The 20926-nt window shown below is 42.8% G+C and overlaps 1 protein-coding gene across 3 annotated transcripts in view; it reads right to left on the reverse strand.

Moving 5' to 3' along the window:
- Window positions 1-18203, reverse strand: part of LOC127574663 (copine-3-like) — a 50246-nt gene extending 32043 nt beyond the window's left edge. The window contains exons 1-6 of one of the 3 annotated variants that reach the window (XM_052023884.1): window positions 17892-18203; window positions 8589-8728; window positions 7582-7761; window positions 6803-6877; window positions 3452-3523; window positions 2598-2681 (exon numbers count right to left, since the gene is read on the reverse strand). In XM_052023884.1, the coding sequence (XP_051879844.1) occupies window positions 2598-2681; window positions 3452-3523; window positions 6803-6877; window positions 7582-7761; window positions 8589-8717 (540 nt within the window). In that variant the 5' untranslated portion in view covers window positions 8718-8728; window positions 17892-18203. Of the gene's footprint in view, window positions 1-2597; window positions 2682-3451; window positions 3524-6802; window positions 6878-7581; window positions 7762-8588; window positions 8729-17678; window positions 17776-17891 lie in introns of those variants that run through there. The other 2 variants (XM_052023885.1, XM_052023886.1) reach the window with 2 other exon arrangements.
- Between the last annotated feature and the right edge of the window lie 2723 nt (window positions 18204-20926).

Genomic DNA, 20926 nt, shown 5'->3' on the forward strand with positions numbered 1-20926 from the left:
GGTGTACTAGGAGGGCCGCCTTTGCCAACGCCTCTTTGGTCCGCTCGAAGGCTTCCGTGGACTCCACATCCCATTCCACCTCCTTGGCCTTGCCAGCCATCAGACCGAACAGGGGTCTCATGATGCGCACCACCGCCGGCACGAACCGGTGGTAGAAATTCACCATCCCCACGAACTCTTGCAGGCCCTTGACCGTGCTGGGCTTGGGAAACTGGCGGATGGCCTGAACTTTGTCCGGCAGAGGAGCGGCTCCATGCTGGTTGACCTGGTGGCCCAAGAAGTCAATTTCCGGCAGCCCGAACTGGTACTTCGCCCGGTTGATTGCCAGTCTGTGGTTGCTCAGGCGCTGGCAGAGCTGGCGCAGATGAGCCACGTGCTCCTTGCGTGACTTGCTGGCCACCAGGATGTCGTCTAGGTAGATGAAAATGAAATCCAGGCCTCGTCCAACCGAGTTCATTAGCTTCTGGAAAGTCTGAGTGGCGTCCTTGAGGCCAAAGGGCATCCTTAGGAATTCGAACAGCCCGAAAGGGGTGATGAGGGCTGTCTTAGGCACATCGTCGGGGTGCATGGGGATCTGATGATAACCTCGGACCAGGTTGATTTTTGAAAAGATGGCCGCCCTGTGGAGGTTGGCCGTGAAGTCCTGGATGTGGGGCACCGAGTATCTGTCGACGGTTGTGGCATCGTTAAGTCTCCTGTAGTCCCCGCAGGGCCTCCAACCTCCTGTGGACTTGGACACCATGTGCAGCGGCGATGCCCAAGGACTGTCCAAGCGGCGGATGATCCCCATCTCCTCCATTTTCCAGAACTCCTCCTTGGCGAGGCGAAGCTTGTCAGGTGGCAGCCTACGGGCCCGGGTGTGCAGCAGTGGTCCTTGTGTGGGGATGTGGTGCTGTACGCCGCGCTTGGGACCGGTAGTGGAGAACTGTGGGGCGATGACGGAGGGGAAATCCACCAGCACCCTGGCAAACTCGTCACCCGAGAGCGTGACAGAGTGCAGGTGAAGGGCCGGGAACTGGGCTTCCCCAAGCTGGAAGGTTTGGAAAGTCTCGGCGTGGACCAAACGCCAGCCTTTCAGGTCGGCCAGAAGGCGGTTGGCCCATAGGAAATCCGCCCCGAGTAATGGCTGCGACACTGCTGCTACCGTGAAGGTCCAGGTAAAACAGCTGGGTCCGAAACACAGCGGGATGGTACGCAAGCTGTACGTCTGGATGGTGGTGCCATTCGCGGCGGTGAGGTCAGGGCCTGGGGCCACGGTACAGGTCCATGTTTGGGGGGGGGGGGGGGGGGGGGGGGGGTAGTGGGAAGGACGCTGATCTCGGCCCCAGTGTCCACCAGGAAACGTCGCCTGGAGCATCGGTCCCAGAGGAACAGGAGGCTGTCGCAATGGACAGCCATCGAAGCCACTAGTGATGGCCGGCCCTGGCGTTTCCCGGGAAGGCACACAGCGGCAGTGCACATTTGACCCCCACCTCTGATGGTAAAAACACCATTGGTCCGAACCCTCGTCTTTGTCCCCCGTGGGTCTCAGTGGTTTCAGTTGTGGGGTCTTGGCCTTAGGCTGCGCAGTCGTGGTTAGGCAGATGGAAGCTGCTCCCCGCTGCTTACTCTGCCACAAAATGTCCGCCTTGGCCGCAAGGCTGCGCGGGTCACTGAAATCTTCACCCGCGAGGAGGAGGAGAATGTCCTCTGGCAGTTGCTCGAGGAACAGCTGCTCGAAAAGGAGGCAGGGTTTATGGCCATCCATGAGCGCCAGCATGTCATTCATCAGCTCGGATGGCTTGTGGTTGCCCAGGCCGTCCATGCGCAGGAGCCGTGCGTCTCGTTTGCAGCGGGAGAGTCCAAAAGTGCAGAGGAGGAGTGCCTTGATTTTAATGTACCTGTCCTCCGTAGGTGGATGGTGCAGGAAGTTGATGATCAGTGCTGCCATGTCCTGGTCGAGTGCGCTGACCACATAGTAGTACCGTGTGGTGTCGGCTGTAATGCCTCTGATGCTGAACTGGGTCTCAGCCTGCTCGAGCGAAACATGGGGCTGAGCAGCCCAGAAAGTCGGGAGCTTGAGCGAGACTGCATTGTGCGAGTCGTTGGGATTCATGGCGCGGATTCCAGATGCCGTCTGGGAGCGTCGGGTCACCAAATGTAGCTGAATGCAGCGCATGGCAGGAAAGAAAACGCAGAGACTGGCAGCTGGACTGGAGCACACTTTACTGACTGAAACAAAGCGCGTGCGCTCACTAAAGTAACTGAGAGCCTCTCCAGCGGACGTGACGTGCGGTCCCCGCCAGAAGGCCCGCCCTGCGGTTAGTCCACGTCATCGTTAGTTCGCGTCACGCTCCCGCGCATGCGCCCGCGGCCGCTGATGGCGGTTCGAGACCTGCGGGTCTGGGCCGCTACAGGGGACTGTTTTTTTTCTTTGAAGCATCTTTATCTCCATTAAAAGGTACTATTCAGAGCAATTTATTGTTGACAACTTTATAACTTAAACATTAAAGAATCACTGTAATTGAAAGCTTTATTAGCAGGACTAAAGTAAAAAGATAAACAGCAGTATTTGATTAGAATAAACTGCTTGCATTTACCTCCAGGATACAACTTACCTCTGTTCTATGTGCTATTTGCCACTTTCCATCCTGGGTCTGTTTGTAGATCTCCAAATAAGGGTCCGATTTCCCAAAGAGATCCTGACCACCACCATGAGTAATAATCAAAAAAAGTTATTAATTTGGTTTAAATATGGTACCAAGTAAGCAGCAGAGATATCACTAATCCATTACAGTGCAAGTAATAAAGCGCCAAAGTGTAAAGCACTGGAATAGTGGGAGGCAATGTGGTATTACAATAGTTAAGGAACTAGTTATCCAGATCTGATCTATGATCTGTAGACAATAAATTAAAACCCCTTCAACTGAAGAATTTGATTTTTTTTTAAATGTATCAGTAAAAGTGCCCTTGAAGCTGTTGAATCATAAAAATCCAATTGGGTGTCTTTGGATGACTAAACCTGCATCCTTTACCCAATCAAGCGTCAGTGCAACTCCATGGTTGATTTTTAATTGCGTCTTGAAGTACCTAGTAAGTCTCTCAATTGTATCAAATGACCACAACTTTAAAATGTTTCAAGATCACCCATCAATACCTTCACAGGGCAAGGAGGGATAGCTAATAAATCACCAGGAGACCAAGGATTCCCAATTTTGAGAATTAACAGTTTAAAAAAAGTGGGCATTTCAACAAGGTCATTATAAAGATGTGCCACAAAGATGAGAAAGGCAAAGATTAATGAGGACAGGTCAGCACCAAATTACTCTCAATTAAGATTAAGTAATCCTATCAGTCTGAGCAATACACATTAGGTGGCTGACTGCTCTCCCACTTATGGCTACAGGCACAATGAGACCAGAGGCGGCACGAATGGATAATTTTGAAAACAAAACAAGATGTTTAACAATACCTTGTTATCTAGATTCTGTGCTTGAACCTGTAAATTTACCATTCTGTTATCTTTTATTTCTTCTGCCAAAATCTAAGAGACAGGAAAAAGTATTTTAAAAAAAACAAAATAGGTCCATGAACACCTAGCTTTGGAAACTTGCCTTCAATGGTTGAAGATTTTACATTTTGCATACTTTAATGATAACTTCAACAGATTAGCCTTGCATGATTTAAATAAGATAGTTTTGAGAACTGTACCCATTTTCTTACTTATTATTAGACCCATAAAATGGCACAAACTCAATGTATACTTATATTTACTAATTCAAGCAAAAACAAGATGGCACACCATTATTTGAATAATTTGTGAAACACTCATTTTATAAACTACAAAAGTGAACTTGCAATACGCACGAACAAAAACAACTCTTACTATCACAACTTAGTACATAATGCTCGAATCAAATTAATTTCAGGTGGTTTACTGGGCTGCCGAAGAGCTTCCAATATCCTAATGTCATGCGTTGTAGCATAAGCCCTTTCTCTCAGAAATCACAGAAGTTGTTATTCAAGGACAGGAGCAGAAGATTGGGGGGGGGGGGGGGAAAGAAAGAGTGCAAATGATTGGGGACAAGGGGAGGAGGACATTGGCACCATCATGGCACAAAGCAAATCAAAAAATTGTAAAGTCAAAATCATCTGCCCAGGTGGTCAGCTTGGACTCTCCAGCAGTGACCCAGATGGAATAGAAACTTTTAACCAAACGCTGAAGGAGGACTCAATGTCTCAGTTGAAAGCTGCATCTCATGGCTCTCATTTGAGCAATAGAATTTTGCACACAAGGCCAAGTGTTCATTGTACTCCATTTGACATGCTCTACATGCTTACTGGCCTCCTTACACTTGTGAAATGCAATATTATGGCAAGAATGATTTTTTTTAAATGTTGGGGGTGATGATGCAGCCTTGCTTGACAATAATTTGAGTTGAAATTGGTTCCATTATGTACCCTTTGGTTAAGGCCACAGCTTGCACAACATCATGTAATGGATGAAAGATGAAGACAAATTTCTTCAGGCATTCAAACTTCATACGGATGCTCCCCACTCCTTCTCAAATGATAGCCAATAATAAAAAAAACATGTGTAGTGGTTGATGCCCTAGGGAGGAACAGAGCAACCTTGGTCTACAAGTCCAAGGATTACTGAAATTGAGACCTGAGTTAGACAAAGTGGTTAAGAAGGCATGGAGACACAACACCTCATATTCTGCCTGAGTAGTCTACAACCCAATGGTATGAATATTAAGTTTTCCAATTTTTAGGTAACCCTCCCCCCTCTGGTGAGCTTTATTCCCCCCCCCCCCCACCTTCACTTCCAATCCTCCTCTGGTCCTCCCATTTTTGTCTCCTTTTCCACATCCCTTCTCCAGCACCCCATCTTCATTCTCCACCCCCCCCCCCCCACCCTGGTTCCACCCATCCACTACACACACATAGTTTGCCCACAGGCTCCCACCACCCACCCACCCACAAATCTGGCTCCATCGGTCATTCACCTCTCCCCTAACGGCTCCCATTATCACCTCCTTTACTTATCAGATTCCAGCACTGGTTGCCCTTTGTATTCCTGCTTGTCTCCAACCTTCACACTCCCCTCCCCCCACCTCATTCCATCTGCCTCTCTTGTTTTCTCCTTGTCTGCCTCCATCTATTATTCACCTGCCACTGTCTCCCAACTCCACCCCACCCCTCCCCTGCCTGGCATCTTTCACTCCTCCTCAGTCCACCAATCACCTTGGACTCCTATCTCACCGCTCCCCTTCTCTTTACACTGGCCATCTTCCCCTCAGTCCTGATGCAGGGTTTCGACACAGATGCTGCTTGACCCATTGAGTTCCCCCAGCAGATTGTTGGTTAAGAAGTCATACTGGATACTTGCCTTCATCAGCCAAGGAAGAGAATATAAGAGCAGGGAGGTTATAGTATAACTTTAGTAAACATTAGTTAGGCCACAGCTGGAATACAGTGTACAGTTCAGGTTGCAACACTGCAGGAAAGATGCGATTGCAGTGGAGAGGGTGCAGAAGAGATTCACCAGGAAAGCAATGGAGATGAAGCATTTCAGTTACGGGAAGATAGACTGGGTTTGTTTTTCTTGGAGCAGAGGAGGGGTCCTGATGAAGGTATACAAAAGCGGCATAGATAGGGTAGATAGCAAGAAACTTTTCCCTATAGCAGAGGTATATAAAACCAGAGGGTCTAGGTCTGAGGGGCAAGAGATTTAAAGGGGATTGGAGAAAGAATCTTTTCTTCCCAGAATATGGTTGGGATCTGGATCACACTGCTTGAGAGGGTGGTGGAGGCAGAGACTCACGCTATTTTACAATGTAGATGAGTCATTGAACTGCCAAGACATAGAAGGCTACACGCCAAGTGTTGGAAAATAAGATTAGTTTAGATGGGTACTGCATTGTTGGCAAAGAGCCCATTTCTAACAATATATGACTCAAAGAGATCTTGGAAAATATAATCCGCTTCCCATGTCTCTGGAGCCATTTCTCAACAAACACTGATGATGAAATTCACTATCATCTTCAGAGCAACAATAAAGTCTTCAATAACCTGAAGTGTCTGAAGAACAAAATCTCAAATCTGGCACATAGCTAGAACATGCATCTCAAAACATCATCTTAACAAAATCCTCCAAGTCTACTGGCAGGATAAGTGAACTAACTTCAACATTCCTCTCAAGTTAAAGTCCCCGGCATCAAAGCTCCAAATTAGACACAGACAGCTTTGATAGACAAACCATGTTGTTTGCATGACCAGACTCATGAAAGAGACTTTTCTGAAATTCACCTTTGCAAGAGATCATAGTGTTCAGAACAAATGATTCAAGGATATTCTCATGGCTTTAGAATAAGAACAGGCCATTCATTAGGAACACATAGAATCTCAATATTGCATTGCTGAATCAGTGCAGTATCTTTCAAATTAGCTACACTTCCTGTCAAACACCAGTGGTAGTCTGTGGGTCCCATATTGCCCCCTATCAGAACTCACAGAACTGGAATGAAAGCAAATCGGTCTGCCTTAGATGATGGTGTTCAGTGTACCATTCTTATTAGTGTACTTTCAGCATTTCTGGCATTTACCCCTCTGCTCCAAATTGGTGCTCCAGAAATGAAAGTTTGGGTACCCCTACTTTAGGCAAATATACCTGCTGAACATATGGTATTAGTCGAAACACTGGTTATTTTTAAAAGCATCATTTTAAAAATTATCTGAGACATGAAGGATCATAAAATTTCAAATCAATCAATCCACATCCCACTCAAATTATGAGCAATTTCAAAAGAAGTTTACTTACCGAGATCATCCCTTTCCCTGCAAGTTTCCCATTTTTCAGCAGGAGTGGTCTCATCAGTTTCTTGCTGGAGACAACCTGTGTAAACAATTGAAACATGATCAGTTTGAAAGTAAGTTATAATAGCACATTGTCCAATTATTTATGCACTGACCCAAAAGAACTCACAATAGTGCCCGACAGTAAAAATTACATTAAACCAGCTAACAAAATGTAGTGAAGAATTAAAGACAGGCAGCATATCCCATCATTGTTCAGACTGGAGACAATAAGCAAGATTAGTAGAGGAGACATGAGGGACTGCTGATGCTGGAATCTTGTTTTTGCTTAAGCAAGATCAAAAACTGCTAAAGACTCATGTGCTAAGGCACAGTGAAAATTTCTGACAAAGTGCAAAACTGGACGTGTAAACAAGATCTAAGGATTGCATCCACCCCCTTTGCCCCCACATAAAGACTGTTAGGTTATGTGATGTATAATCACTACATCTGGTTAAATCACTGAAACTGTAATCCTAAATGTAGGAATATTATATTCAGCTTAAGCAACACCTACTAAAGTTCACAAGTAGAATTATTTATCATAGCATCTGTGTATATTTAATAAAATCCAATTATATTTATTGCCCAATGTTAAATATTTTGCATTCTATGCCATGTTTTACTCAGGCTGTGGACAGTACATTTTCTTTGTCCCAAGATAAAGCAACTTAAGTAAAACAGAAGTATTTTTGTTTTACAGAGTCCGGGAAACAGTGGAATAACAAAGATTCTTTTATTTACCTGTCCGAGGGTGCATTCAAAATGTCCCAAGAAATCATCATCTTTCAAGTCGATTGTTTTGTTATCAATATCATAAATTCCAAACTTCAATTTCTGAATCTGCTCAAAGTAGTAATCAACCAGGAACTTCTTAGAGAACTTTGGGGAAAGACAATTCTTAATTCGTTCTGTGCGATCAATCTACAAAATAAATATGTCTCCAGTTAACAAAAGCAACAAGAAGAGGAGGACAAGAAAAACATCAACTTAAAGCCACATTGTTAATAAAGGAAAAGTAACAACAGGCATCGGAAAAACACTTATTAACCCATAAACTTGCCATTAGGCTCAAATGAAAATCTGCAAATCCAACAGCAAATTTCAGAGTATGTGCACATGCAACTAGATATGGAACTCCAGTAGCTGAGGTCTGAGGTCCATAGCTCCTCCCCAGGTTGCTATCTCACCTGTACAAATCAATGCAAAACCATGTAATTCCACTACATACCCAATGATCACAGCAGAAAAATTCAAAGCTGACGCAGATTAATTATAAACATGTTCATAATTAATGCCAATCTCCTCCAGCCATGAAAAAATGCTTTCTTCCACTTTCAGTCTCTCTTTTAATATGAGAGTTTTCCGATCTTTTGTTTTCACCTTCTGTTTTATCCTGAGGCACCCAGTGTTTCAGTGAGGTACCTTCAATCCATTTGGTTAGAAAGTTATGCTGTTGCAAACATACACCACAAATCACCCAGAGAGGGTATCATAATCAAGTCTATCAATTACCTTAGAGAGCAAACAGATTCATCTTAATTTTTGCAAGCAGAAAGAAATAGAAAACACTTGTGCCAATACTAGGTTTATCTTGTTGACAAGACTGAAGGACACTACTATCAGATTCAATGAGTCTCACTCCTGGTTAATTAATTAAATTGTTTAAAAATAAAATTAATTTACTGTTTGAACCCTTGATTAATATCACAATAAACTCTAGGAAACCTACATGAAAATGAACTGCTTACCTCAGCCCACTGATTTTCACCAGTACTTATGAAGAACACACACAATGGATCAGATTTGGAACCAACATCTTTATCCAAGAGATTCTCACAAGAAATGCTCAATTCAACTTTAGTCACACACTGTGCCATCTGTTAATCTGCTAAATGCAGAAGAAAAAGTCAGTAGAAAACTGTACTTGTCAACTTTTAAATTAAATACATGAAAATAATAGTTTCATCCCATCCTTATAAATTTTGCTTTTTCAGCTGTCTCAGCCCCTTTTCGATTTCCCTTCAAATTACCACAAAAACTGGTATTCAAGCAATTCACTTGCTCTCAAATGCTCCATACAAAAAAGATCCTGCAAATGTTCTAATAGAAATATAAACAGCTGCTAGATATAGTCAGTGGGTCAGGCAGCACTTGTGGACAGGATACACATGTAATGTTTCAGTTCATAATGTAACAGTGTTTAGGTGGGTTAGAATTAGTAGATTTTTTTTCTGAACAGGAAGCAGTTTAGCACTCTCCTGATAATGTTTTAGAAGCTGCAAAGTCAGTCACGTGAAGGAAAAAAAACAGATGAACATTTTTAATCCTGAAAGCCTGTGCATTGGTCTTTGTTACTCCTCTTGTGCTACAAGACATCTTACAACTCTCAATTTACAGACAGATATTACTTACAAGACCTGTATTTTATCTCCAATTAATTACATCATGAAGACAAGGGAAACATATGCTGCATCATCAATTATTTAGTTTACCAGAAGGTCTCTGTAAACAGTTTAACAGTGAATAAAAGAATTCAAGTATGTGAAAAAGCACAATTTAGATAAATCAAAACCATGAGCTTTGGAGGAGCTGATGCATGGAAAAATAATCAAAGAAACTGCGAAAAAAAAACAAATGTAAAATCCCCAAAAATACTAAATCAGGCAGCACCTGCTAGCAGAGAAAGAATTAATGGGCCTAAATGTACTTGGGTTTTGCAGGTAGTTCTATGAAGAACATCAGTTCATCTCTTACAGCTGCGCCTACATATTGTAAAGTGGGAGGCATATCCTGGTGTACTGTATTTACTTCCTTCTCTTTAACAGGGCTCAGCACCAAGTCCATGGAGGGAGCATAAATGCCCTGAGCTGACCAAAGTTCATGAAATATTTAGTGTATCCAAATTTAGTATTAAGATTCAAGTATACCTTATGGCTCGAACAAGATCGAGTCATTGATAATTTTCATTTTGATTAAAGTAGTTTACATTGTTTATAGCTTGTGAAGTTTTAGCTTATGGAATAAAAGGTAGCAAGCAATAAAAAATGTAACTAAAACCTCAATTTATGGTCATTGTTTGTACTTATACTAGTCAGAGAACATTGACATAAGAGTTGTTAGGATGTCCACTAGCAACTTTCCTTAACATGGTGCCCCCAACATCGTAGAGTCCCAGGATGTTTTACAAAATTATCAGAGTAACCTCCAATGGATGCTCCAAAAGGAGTGGGATGAATATCTTAAAAAGCAAGTATCAACAGCATCATATACCAAATGAGAATTTTATAGAGGATATTGGAAATGATAAACCTGGTGGAGTAAATGCACTTTTTTGAAGACGTCAGGAGAATCAGCCAGCACCTCTTTCCCAGGGCACCAATGTTCAATATAAGAGGGCAAGGCTTTAAAGTAATGAGTGGGAAGTTCAAGGGAGATATCAGAGGAAGGATTTTTTTTTACCCAGAGAGTGGTTGGGGCATGGAATGCGCTGCCTGGGGTGGTGGTGGAGGCAGGTACATTGGTCAAATTCAAGCGATTGCTAGATAAGCATGTGGAGGAATTTAAAATAGAGGGATATGTGGGAGGAAAGGGTTAGATAGTCTTAGACGAGGTTTAAAGGTCGACAAACATTGTAGGCCAAAGGGCCTGTATTGTGCTGTACTGTTCTATGATTCTATGATAAAAGGAAAAGAGGGATAGAGTAGTATATAGTGGCGCAAGAAGGAATTCCAGAACCAAGACAGCTAAGGCATGGCTGAAAATGGTAGTATGAAGGAAATCTGAAAGCAAAGGCGGTCATTTTGTATGGTTTACTCGTTTCAAGAATCTGTTCCTCCAAAATGTCTAGTTGTGTTTGAAAATGTACTGTCCTCCTATTTTAAATTCTTTGGTTTGTTTCTGAACAATTCAAGGAGGGTTTCTGGGAACCCTAAAGGGAATGCAGAATTCTGAGATGGTTGTAGTACAGACAGATTACAGCAGTAGGAAAGGATGAAGTTAGGAAGAAATGCAAACACAATGAAAATTTTAAAAGAGGCAATACTGGTGGAAGTCTACAAGCATAGGTATGACAAGAGAACAGGATAATGTTAGTTAAAAATGGGCATCAGAATTTTTGATAAACTCAGGTTTATGGAAGGTAGAACATTGAAATTGTCAAATCTGGAGATAGCACAGATGAAGATTCATCAGGTGAGACAAAGGCAAAGACAAAGACGGGATGTTACAAAGATATGACAATGTGGTCTTGGTGGGGGAAAGGATATAGCATTAGAATCTTGACTCTACATCAAATGGGACACATATGCTTCAAGCAACCTGGTGGGCAGGGAGGAGAAAAAAAAATTAAATGACAATGGAACAACGTTTGTGGCAGGATAGAAGAAAAACTTCAATCTTCCCAATATTTGCCAGGAAGAAATCTGTTTATCCAATTACATCAAGCAACAGAGAAGTGAAGGTGAAATAAAGCCAGGAGCCATTGATATGCACTTGGAAACTGACATGTTTTCAGATAACATCACTGAAAGAAACAAAAGACTGCCAATATTCGAGTAAATTTAGAAGCAACTACATGAGTAGTGAAGCCATTGTTGATCCGCTGGTTATAACTAGAAGCGTAGGAGGATGGTGTGGTCAACTGGCTTAAATAATGTGGACAGATTGGGGAGGGGAGGGGAGGGGAGGGGAGGGGAGGGGAATAATAATGTAGTATAGTCATTCATGTGGGACACCACTTGTTAGGTTTGTTTCAGTACTGTGAAAATATGACAGCAAAGTTCCAGCATGGGAGCGGTTATATGATGGATTTAGCAAGTTACAACTTATTCAAAAACAAAGATGTATGTAATTGGAAATTTAGCATAGTTTGTTAAGATAGACAGGATGGGTATGAACAAAATGGTTTCACTATCTGGTTAATATACCAAGGCTTTTGAAATTTCATAGGGCATACATTTGTACAGTGCACCTTAAAGATACAGTGGCATGCAAAAGTTTGGGCACCCATGGTCAAAATTTCTGTTACTGTTAATAGCTGAGTAAAAGATGACCTGATTTCCAAAAGGCATAAAGTTAAAGATGGTACATTTCTTTAATATTTTAAGCAAGATTACTTTTTTTTTTATTTCCATCTTTTACAGTTTCAAAATAACAAAAAAAGGAAAAGGGCCCAAAGCAAAAGTTTGGGCACCCTGCATGGTCAGTACTTTGGCACTCCCTTTGGCAAGTATCACAGCTTGTAAACACTTTCTGCAGCCAGCTAAGAGTCTTTCAATTCTTGTTTGGGGGATCTTTGCCCATTCTTCCTTGCAAAAGGCTTCGAGTTCTGTGAGATTCTTGGGCCATCTTGCATACACTGCTCTTTTGAGGTCTATCCACAGATTTTTGATGATGTTTAGGTTGGGGGACTGTGAGGGCCATTGAAAAACCTTCAGCTTGTGCCTCTTGAGGTAGTCCATTGTGGATTTTGAGGTGTGTTTAGGATCATTATCCTGTTGTAGAAGCCATCCTCTTTTCATCTTCAGCTTTTTTTTAAACAGATGGTGTGATATTTGCTTCCAGAATTTGTTGGTATTTAATTCAATTCATTCTTCCCTCTACCAGTGAAATGTTCTACATGCCACTGGCTGCAACACAAGCTCAAAGCATGATCGATCTGCCCCCATGCTTATCAGTTGGAGAGGTGTTCTTTTCATGAAATTCTGCACCCTTTTTTCTCCAAACTTTCCTGCATCCTAACCACAAAATTCAGTGTCAGAAGTTTGCAAAGGAACATCTAAACAAGCCTGATGCATTTTGGAAACAAGTCCTGTGAACTGATGAAGTTAAAATAGTACTTTCTGGCTGCAATGAGCAAAGGTACATTTGGAGAAAAAAAGGGTGCAGAATTTCATGAAAAGAATACCTCTCCAACTGTTAAGCACGGGGGTGGAATGATCATGCTGTGGGCTTGTGTTGCAGCCAGTGGCACAGTGAACATTTCACTGGTAGAGGGAAGAATGAATTCAATTAAATACCAGCAAATTCTGGAAGCAAACATCACACCGCTGTAAAAAAGCTGAAGATGAAAAGGGGATGGCTTCTACAACAGGATAATGATCCTAAACACACCTCAAAATCCAGAATGGATTACCTCAAGAGGCACAAGCTGAAGGTTTTGCCATGGCCCTCACAGTCCCCCAACCTAATCATCATCGAAAATCTGTGGATCGACCTCAAAAGAGCAGTGCATGCAAGACGGCCCAAGAATCTCACAGAACTAGAAGCCTTTTGCAATGAAGATTGGGCAAAAATCCCCCAAACAAGAACTGAAAGACTCTTAGCTAGCTGCAGAAAGCATTTACAAGCTGTGATACTTGCCAAAGGGGGTGTTACTAAGTACTGATCACACAGGGTGCCCAAACTTTTGCTTCGAGCCCTTTTCCTTTTTTGTTATTTTGAAATTGTAAAAGGTGGAAATAAAAAAGTAATCTTGCTTAAAATATTAAAGAAATGTGTCATTTTTAACTTTATGCCTTTTGAAAATCAGGTCATTTACTCGCTTAGCTATTCACAGTAACAGAAATTTTGACCAGGGGCGCCCAAACTTTTGCATGCCACTGTACAACCTACATGATTAAATTGTGCATGATAAATATTTTTACAACATTATGCTATTCTTCCCAAACTAAGAAAGCCTAATCTTTTTCCCCTCACTCCTGATAACTATATTAGTTCAAACAAACTTTGTAGATATGCCTAGCTATTTATTAATAATGCTCTTGAAGGAAATTCTAAATTGTATAACCAAAAAGTATCTATCAGGGCAGGTAGGAATGAAAATGAATATACTTTGCCAAGATTAATGACATGCCAACAGTAAATGAAGTAAGTGATGCCTATCAATAAGCAGAAAATTATGTAAACCCACTGTAATAGAATTGTTATTAACATTCTGCACGATAACTGAAAATTAAATTATTGCATAAAATCTGTAAATACTCACATGCATAAAACTTACAATAGTTTAATTTTCTGTTTGAAATGCCCATTAATTTTATAGACAAAATAAATAAAATCATTAGTCAGAACCTGGTCAAATTATACAGTTGGGTGCAACATAGAACACTATAGCACAGTACAGGCCCTTCTGCCCACAACGTTGTGCCGACATTTTATCCTGCTCTAAGATCTATCTAACCCTTCCCTCCCACGTAGCCCCCTACTTTACTATCATGTGTCTATCCAAGAGTCTCTTAAATATCCCTAATGTATCTGCCCCTACAACCGCTGCTGACAGTGCTTTCCACACACCCACTACTCTGTGTGTAAAAAAAACTTACCCCTGACATCCCCCTTATACCTTCCTCCAATCACCTTAAAATTATGTCCCCTCGTGTTAGTCATTGTCACACTGGGAAAAAGTCTCTGACTGTCCGCTCGATCTATGCCTCTTATCATCTTGTACACCTCTATCAAGTCACCTCTATCAAGTCACCTCTATCAAGAGAAAAGCCCTAGCTCGCTCAACCTATCCTCACACGTTCTCCAATCCAGACAACATCCTGGTAAATCTCCTCTGCACTCTCTCTAAAGCTTCCACATCCTTCCTATAATGAGGCGACCAGAACTGAACACAATACTCCAAGTGTGGTCTGACCAGAGTTCCGTAGAGCTGCAACATCACCTCGTGGCTCTTGAATTCAGTACCCTGACTAATGAAGGTCAATACTCCATATGCCTTCTTAATAACCCTGTTGACCTGCATGGCAACCTTGAGGGATCTATGGATGTGGATCCCAAGATCCCTCTGTTCCTCCATACTGCTAAGAGTCCTGCTATTAACCTTGTATTCTGCCTTCAAATTTGATCTCCCAAAGTGTATCAATTCACACTTTTCCGAGTTGAACTCCATCTGCCACTTCTTAGCCCAGTTCTGCATTCTATCAACATCCTGTTGTAACCTACAGCAACCTTCTACACTTTCCACAACACCACCAACCTTTGTATCACCAGCAAACTTGCTAATCCACCCTTCCACATCCTCATCCAAGTCATTTATAAAAATCACAAAGAGCAGGGGTCCCAGAACAGATCCCTGCAGAACACCACTGGTCACCGACCTCCAGACAGAATACACACCATCTACCACCACTCTCTGTCTTCTATGGGCGAGCCAATTCTGAATCCACACAGTCAAGTTTTCCTGGAACCCATGCCTCCTGACTTTCTGAATAAGCCTTCCATGAGGAACCTTATCAAATGCCTTACTAAAATCCATGTACACCACATCCACTGCTCTATTTTCATCAATGTGCTTTGTCACATCCTCAAAGAATTCAATCAGGCTCGTGAGGCACGACCTGCCCCTCACAAAGCCATGCTGACTGTCCCTAATCAGCCTATGCTTCTCTAAATGCCCATAAATCCTGTCTCTATGAATCTTCTCCAGTAATTTGCCCCACTGAAGTAAGACTCACTGGTCTGTAATTTCCAGGGTTATCCCTATTTCCTTTCTTAAACAAAGGAACAACATTTGCCACCCTCCAATCATCTGGCACCACTCCTGTAATAACCTTGGATATATTCTGTCTGGCCCCGGTGACTTATCTATCCCAATGTTTTTCAATAGTTCCAGCACATCCTCTTTCCTCACGTCAACATGCCCTAGCATATCAGCCTGTCATACGCCATCCTCACAAACGTCAAGGTCTCTCTCTCTGGTGAATAATGAAGCAAAGTATTCATTAAGGACCTCCCCTACCTCTTCCAACTCCAGGCACATGAAGCAAGTTAACTTGGGCATATTCCACATTGTCAGAACACCAAAGGAAGGTTAAGTGAATAGGTAAGTACTTATGACTAATGTTGTATTTGCAATCTAACAAAATGGAATCTAGCTGGACCAATGGTATTTTACATGCATGGAACAAGTTATAGTTTTACTCCCCCCACCCCCAATTTATAACATGCCAAGCTGAATGTTGGGGGCCCACATTGTGGGCCAAAGGGACTGTTCCTGTGCTGTACTGTTCCATGTTCCACATTCCAAGCTGCTCTGTTAACGTATTATACATTCATCCATCAGGCTAGAATTAATGAAGAGGATGCACATTCAGTGAAGTAAATTAAAATTAGTACATAGAGTCAGAGTATAGAACAGGCTCTTCAGCCCAACTGGTCCATGCCAACTATCTAAGCTAGTCCCATTTCCTGTGTTTAGCCCATATCCCTCTAAGTCTTTCCTATCCATGTACCTGTCCAAGTGCCATTTAAATGTTGTTAATATACCTGCCTCAACCACTTCCTCTGGCAGCTCATTCCGTATACCCACCATCCTCTGGGTGAAAAAGTTGCCTCTAAGATTTCTAGTAAATCTCTCCCCTCTCACCCTAAATCTATATCCTCCAGTTCTTGATTCCCCAACCCTGAGAAAAAGACTGAACATTCAGCCTATGCCCCTCATGATTTTATACACCTCTAAGATCACCCCTCATTCTTCTATATTCCATTGAAAAAAAAATGTCTGAACCTGCTCAACCTCTCTCCATAACTTAGTCCCTCGAGTCCCGGCAACATCCTTGTAAATCTCCCTTGCACTCTTTCCAGCCTAATGGCGTCTTTCCCAATTCAGGGTAGCCAAAATATTCCAACATCAATTAGAAAATTTAGCAATTACAAGTACTTTTTAAATTAAAAAAAAGTATCAAAACATATAATCAGTCCTAAAAACATTCAACGCGTGTTCAGCACAGACATTGCGGGCTGAAGGGCCTATTCCTGTCCTGTGCTGTTTTATATGCACCAAGGCTAAAAAGCATCAACCCCATCAGGTAAAGGAAAGATACTGCATTTATTGTTAGGAAGAGCAACCTTAAATCAAATTAAGGGCAATAAAACGTTACAGTGAATTCAAGACTTAAGAATATAACTAGTCAAAAATATTAAAATAATGAAGTTCAGATGGTAAAGTTATTTTTAATCCAGTCTTTCCCCACAGTGCGACGTCTCTCAATCTTTGAGGACAGTCAATTCCACAACCTCAATGAACTCTCAGCAATACACAGGCATGGTGGAAATAATTACAAGGAGAGAAACATAAGGAATACATATTCCTTATATCAATTCTACAGAGAAAAATAGTTTTTGGTCTCTCATTGGGAGATTGTTCACTAATCATTATTTAGCTTTATTTGGGTTGTTATTCTAATGCAGATGGATATTGGTATCAGTAGTAGATTGCACGACCAGTAGATCCAAGTTATTTCAGTCATCAACAGTCACTCTAAACCAACTGATTTCCAATCAGTTTCCTACAATAACTACATTCCATTCTCCCAGTTTCTCCACCTCTGTCAAATCTGTTCCCTCAATGCTCCCATCTGATAGTATATTTTCCTGCATTGCTGACAGGCCCTGCACCATATTCATTCTTCACCTCCTCCATCCCAGAAGTTGATTTGCACCCCCTTTATTTCCACCCAACCAACCAACCTCCAGAGTAAACAGATCATCTGAAACTATTCCTGATGTGTACTACGTATTACCATCAGTCTGCCCCACCCCACATTCTGAGAATGAGCATTCACTCACTACACGTTACTCCTCCATTTCCTTCAATAACCAGTACTCTCACTGTACATCCAGGGATACATTTCCTTGTACCCCCCCCCCCTTCCCAAAACCCAACTCAGTCCCAGCGAAAGCAATTTATTTTTTCCAGTACACTATATTTGCTGCTGCCGTTGTCGTCGTAGCGTCTTTGCAGCATACGTCCGCAATCCCCAAGGCATTAAGGAATTTAAATGCGGCCGGCTCACTGGAATTGCTGCTTCGCAGGACGCAGCCTAATCGCTCACCTCTGATACAATAATTATTTTTCTAACTTCCCCACAGGCAGTTTAATTGCTGCAATCCGCGGAGCATTCTTTCGACCTTGACTCCACCCTGGAAAACTATCTCAACACAAGTAAACTAACAACAAAGTATCACATTAAAAACACGTTAGCAACGGAGTAAAGGGAACGTCGTTCCATTCCCCACGAAGTAGAGCAGCGCTGAGTAATATTTACCAGAGTTAAGGCAGCGCTGACGGGATTGTCGGTGATCTGCAGGGGTGTCCGATCCTGTACTTCCTGCGGCACAACTGGGCGGGCCCTCGACACCCGTTCGCTCTTCAACTTCCAGCTTCGCTTGAGATTAAAATGTTTCTGACAAAGACCTACAGCGCTTGCAAACACCCGTGAGTTTTCAAGAGGAATTATTTAATCCGATTTGTTGTGGTCTTCCTGTGTCTCCGCCCTGGGCAACTGTCATTTCCAGGGGCGGCTCCTCTAATGAGAAGCCATTCTTTGCGCGTCAGCCCAGCTGCTGCTCAACTCAAGTCAACGGCTCCACAGTTGAAACTTGATGGTTTTGTGGTTCTGGGAAGATAAAAATTGAGCGTTATCACACCTAGTTTCAGGAAGAACACTGACTGAAAAGATATTCATCCGTGATTTTTTTTAAACGTGACCTCCGCCAAACTGCATTTAAAACAGTAATGAGTGAGATTCCTGCACAAAGCCAAGAAGCAAAGACACCATCAGTATTCCGTGGGAAGAGATCGGTTTTTAGTAATGCGCTGATTATACCTTAGAGCACCACATTTAATAGTTAGATTGAAAAAAAGGGCAAAACCAAGTGATACGAGCGAGCGCCAGAGTTGTGGGCTGAATCTGATTCTCTGACACAGTGGGTGAGAAGGCAGACTATGCATTTCTGTTATTCCCGCCCCACATTGTGCCACCAAGGAGCTGATGTTGGAGTTGGATATGTGACAGTTGAAATAAAGACAGAAAATGCTAGAAACAGCACTTCGGGCAGCATCCCCTCCCCAGCATTTTGAAGGGACAGTTCCCTTCACGACTTCCTGGTCCACTCCAACTATTCAGCCCCTCATGGCACTTTCCCATGAAACACAGGAGATACAACCCTTTTCCTTTGACTTCACCCTCTATCATACAGGGACTCAGTCTTTCCAGTTGAAGCAGTGAATCATTTGCACTTTTCCCAATTTAGTGTCTAGCATTTGGTGTTCACAAACAATGGTCTTTACACTGGAGAAACCAAACACAGACAGGGTAACTGCGGAGCACCTGGGGTGTCTGCAGGGGTAACCTGCTAATTTTCTGTTGCCTGCTGTTTTAATTTTCCATCCCACTCCACCCTGATTGATCTGTCTGTAGACGTCTGCACTGTTATAATGAGATCCCAGGAAAGTTTGAGAAACAACACCTCCATAGAACCATAGAACAGTACAGCACAATACAGGCCCTTCGGCCCACCATGTTGTGCCAACCTTTAAACCACGCTTAAGACTATCTAACCTCTTCCTCCCACATATCCTCCTATTTTAAATTCCTCCATATGCTTATCTTGAACTTGACCAACATACCTGCCTCCACCACCACCCCAGGCAGCGCATTCCATGCCCCAACCACTCTCTGGGTAAAAAACCTCCCTCTGATATCTCCCTTGAACATCCCACCCATTACTTTAAAGCCATGACCTCTTGTATTGAGCATTGGTGCCCTGGGAGAGAGGCGCTGGCTGTCTATCTATTCCTCTTAATATTTTGTATACCTCTATCATGTCTCCCCGCATCCTCCTCCTCTCCAATGAGCTCCCTTAGTCTCTGCTCATAATCCATACTCTCCAAACCAGGCAGCATCCTGGTAAATTTCCTCTGCACTCTTTCCAACGCTTCCACATCCTTCCTATAATGAGGTGACCAGAAATGGACACAGTACTCTAAGTGTGGTCTAACCAGAGTTTTGTCGAGCTGCATCATTGCCTCGCGGCTCTTAAACTTGATCCCACGACTTATGAAAGCTAAATTCCCATAAGCTTTCTTAACTACCCTATCCACCTGTGTGGCAACTTTCAGTGATCTGTGGATATGAACCCCCAGATCACTCTGCTCCTCCACACTACCCAGTATCCTGCCATTAACCTTGTACTCCGCCTTGGAGTTTGTCCTTCCAAAGTGTACCACCTCACACTTCTCCGGATTAAACTCCATCTGCCACTTCTCAGCCCAGCTCTGCATCCTATCAATATCCCTCTGCAATCTTCGATGGTCCTGCACACTATCAACAACACCTCAACTACTGACAGGGCATTGTGAGACCTTCTCAATTCAATATAAACTTCTACAATTTCAGGTAACTTGCTTTCTTTGTAGCAGAACTGGCCAGTCCATCCGTGATATTGGTTCAGTTTTTCTCTCTCTATTAGCACAGCCTGACTACCAGGCACAACCTATAACTCTGCTTTTTGCAACTTTTACTTTCCTTTGCAATGTGTTCTCACTCACTAACTACCCTCACTTCATTGGTTTTATGACCCTGCACTCAGGTTTTCTCTCTCTCTCTAATCATATTACATAGGAGCAGAATTAGGCCATTTGGCCCATTGAGTCTGGTCCGCTATTCGATCATGGCTGATTTGTTTTTCCATCTCAACCCCATCCTCCTGCCTTCTCCCTGTAACCTTTGACTCCCTTACTAATCAAGAACCTATCAACCTCTGCTTTAAATATACCTAACGACTTGGCCTCCACAGCCGTCAGTGGCAATGAATTCCACAGACTCACCACCCTCTGGCTGAAGAAATTCCTCCTCATCTCAGTTCTAAAGGGATGTCTTTCACATCTGAGACTGTGCCCTCTGGTCCTAGACTCTCCCACCACTGGAAACATCCCCTCCATGTCTACCCTATCTAGGCCTTTTAATATTCAGTAGGTTTCAATGAGATTCCCCCCTCATTCTTCTAAACTCCAGCGAGTACAGGCCCAGAGCCATCAAACGCTCCTCATACGTTAACCGTTTGATCCCCAGGATCATTTGCATAAACCTCCTCTGGACCCTTTCCAACACCAGGACGTCCTTCCTTAGACATGGAGCCCAAAACTGCTCACAATACTCCACATTTGGTCTGACCAATGCCTTATAAAGCTTCAGCATTATATCCCTGCTTTTATATTCTAGTCCTCTCGAAATAGATACCAACATTGCATCTGCCTTCCTTACTACTGACTCAACTTGCAAGTTAACCTTTAGGGATT

This window comes from Pristis pectinata, chromosome 9 (genome assembly GCF_009764475.1).
Source record: "Pristis pectinata isolate sPriPec2 chromosome 9, sPriPec2.1.pri, whole genome shotgun sequence".
Taxonomy (NCBI): domain Eukaryota; kingdom Metazoa; phylum Chordata; class Chondrichthyes; order Rhinopristiformes; family Pristidae; genus Pristis; species Pristis pectinata.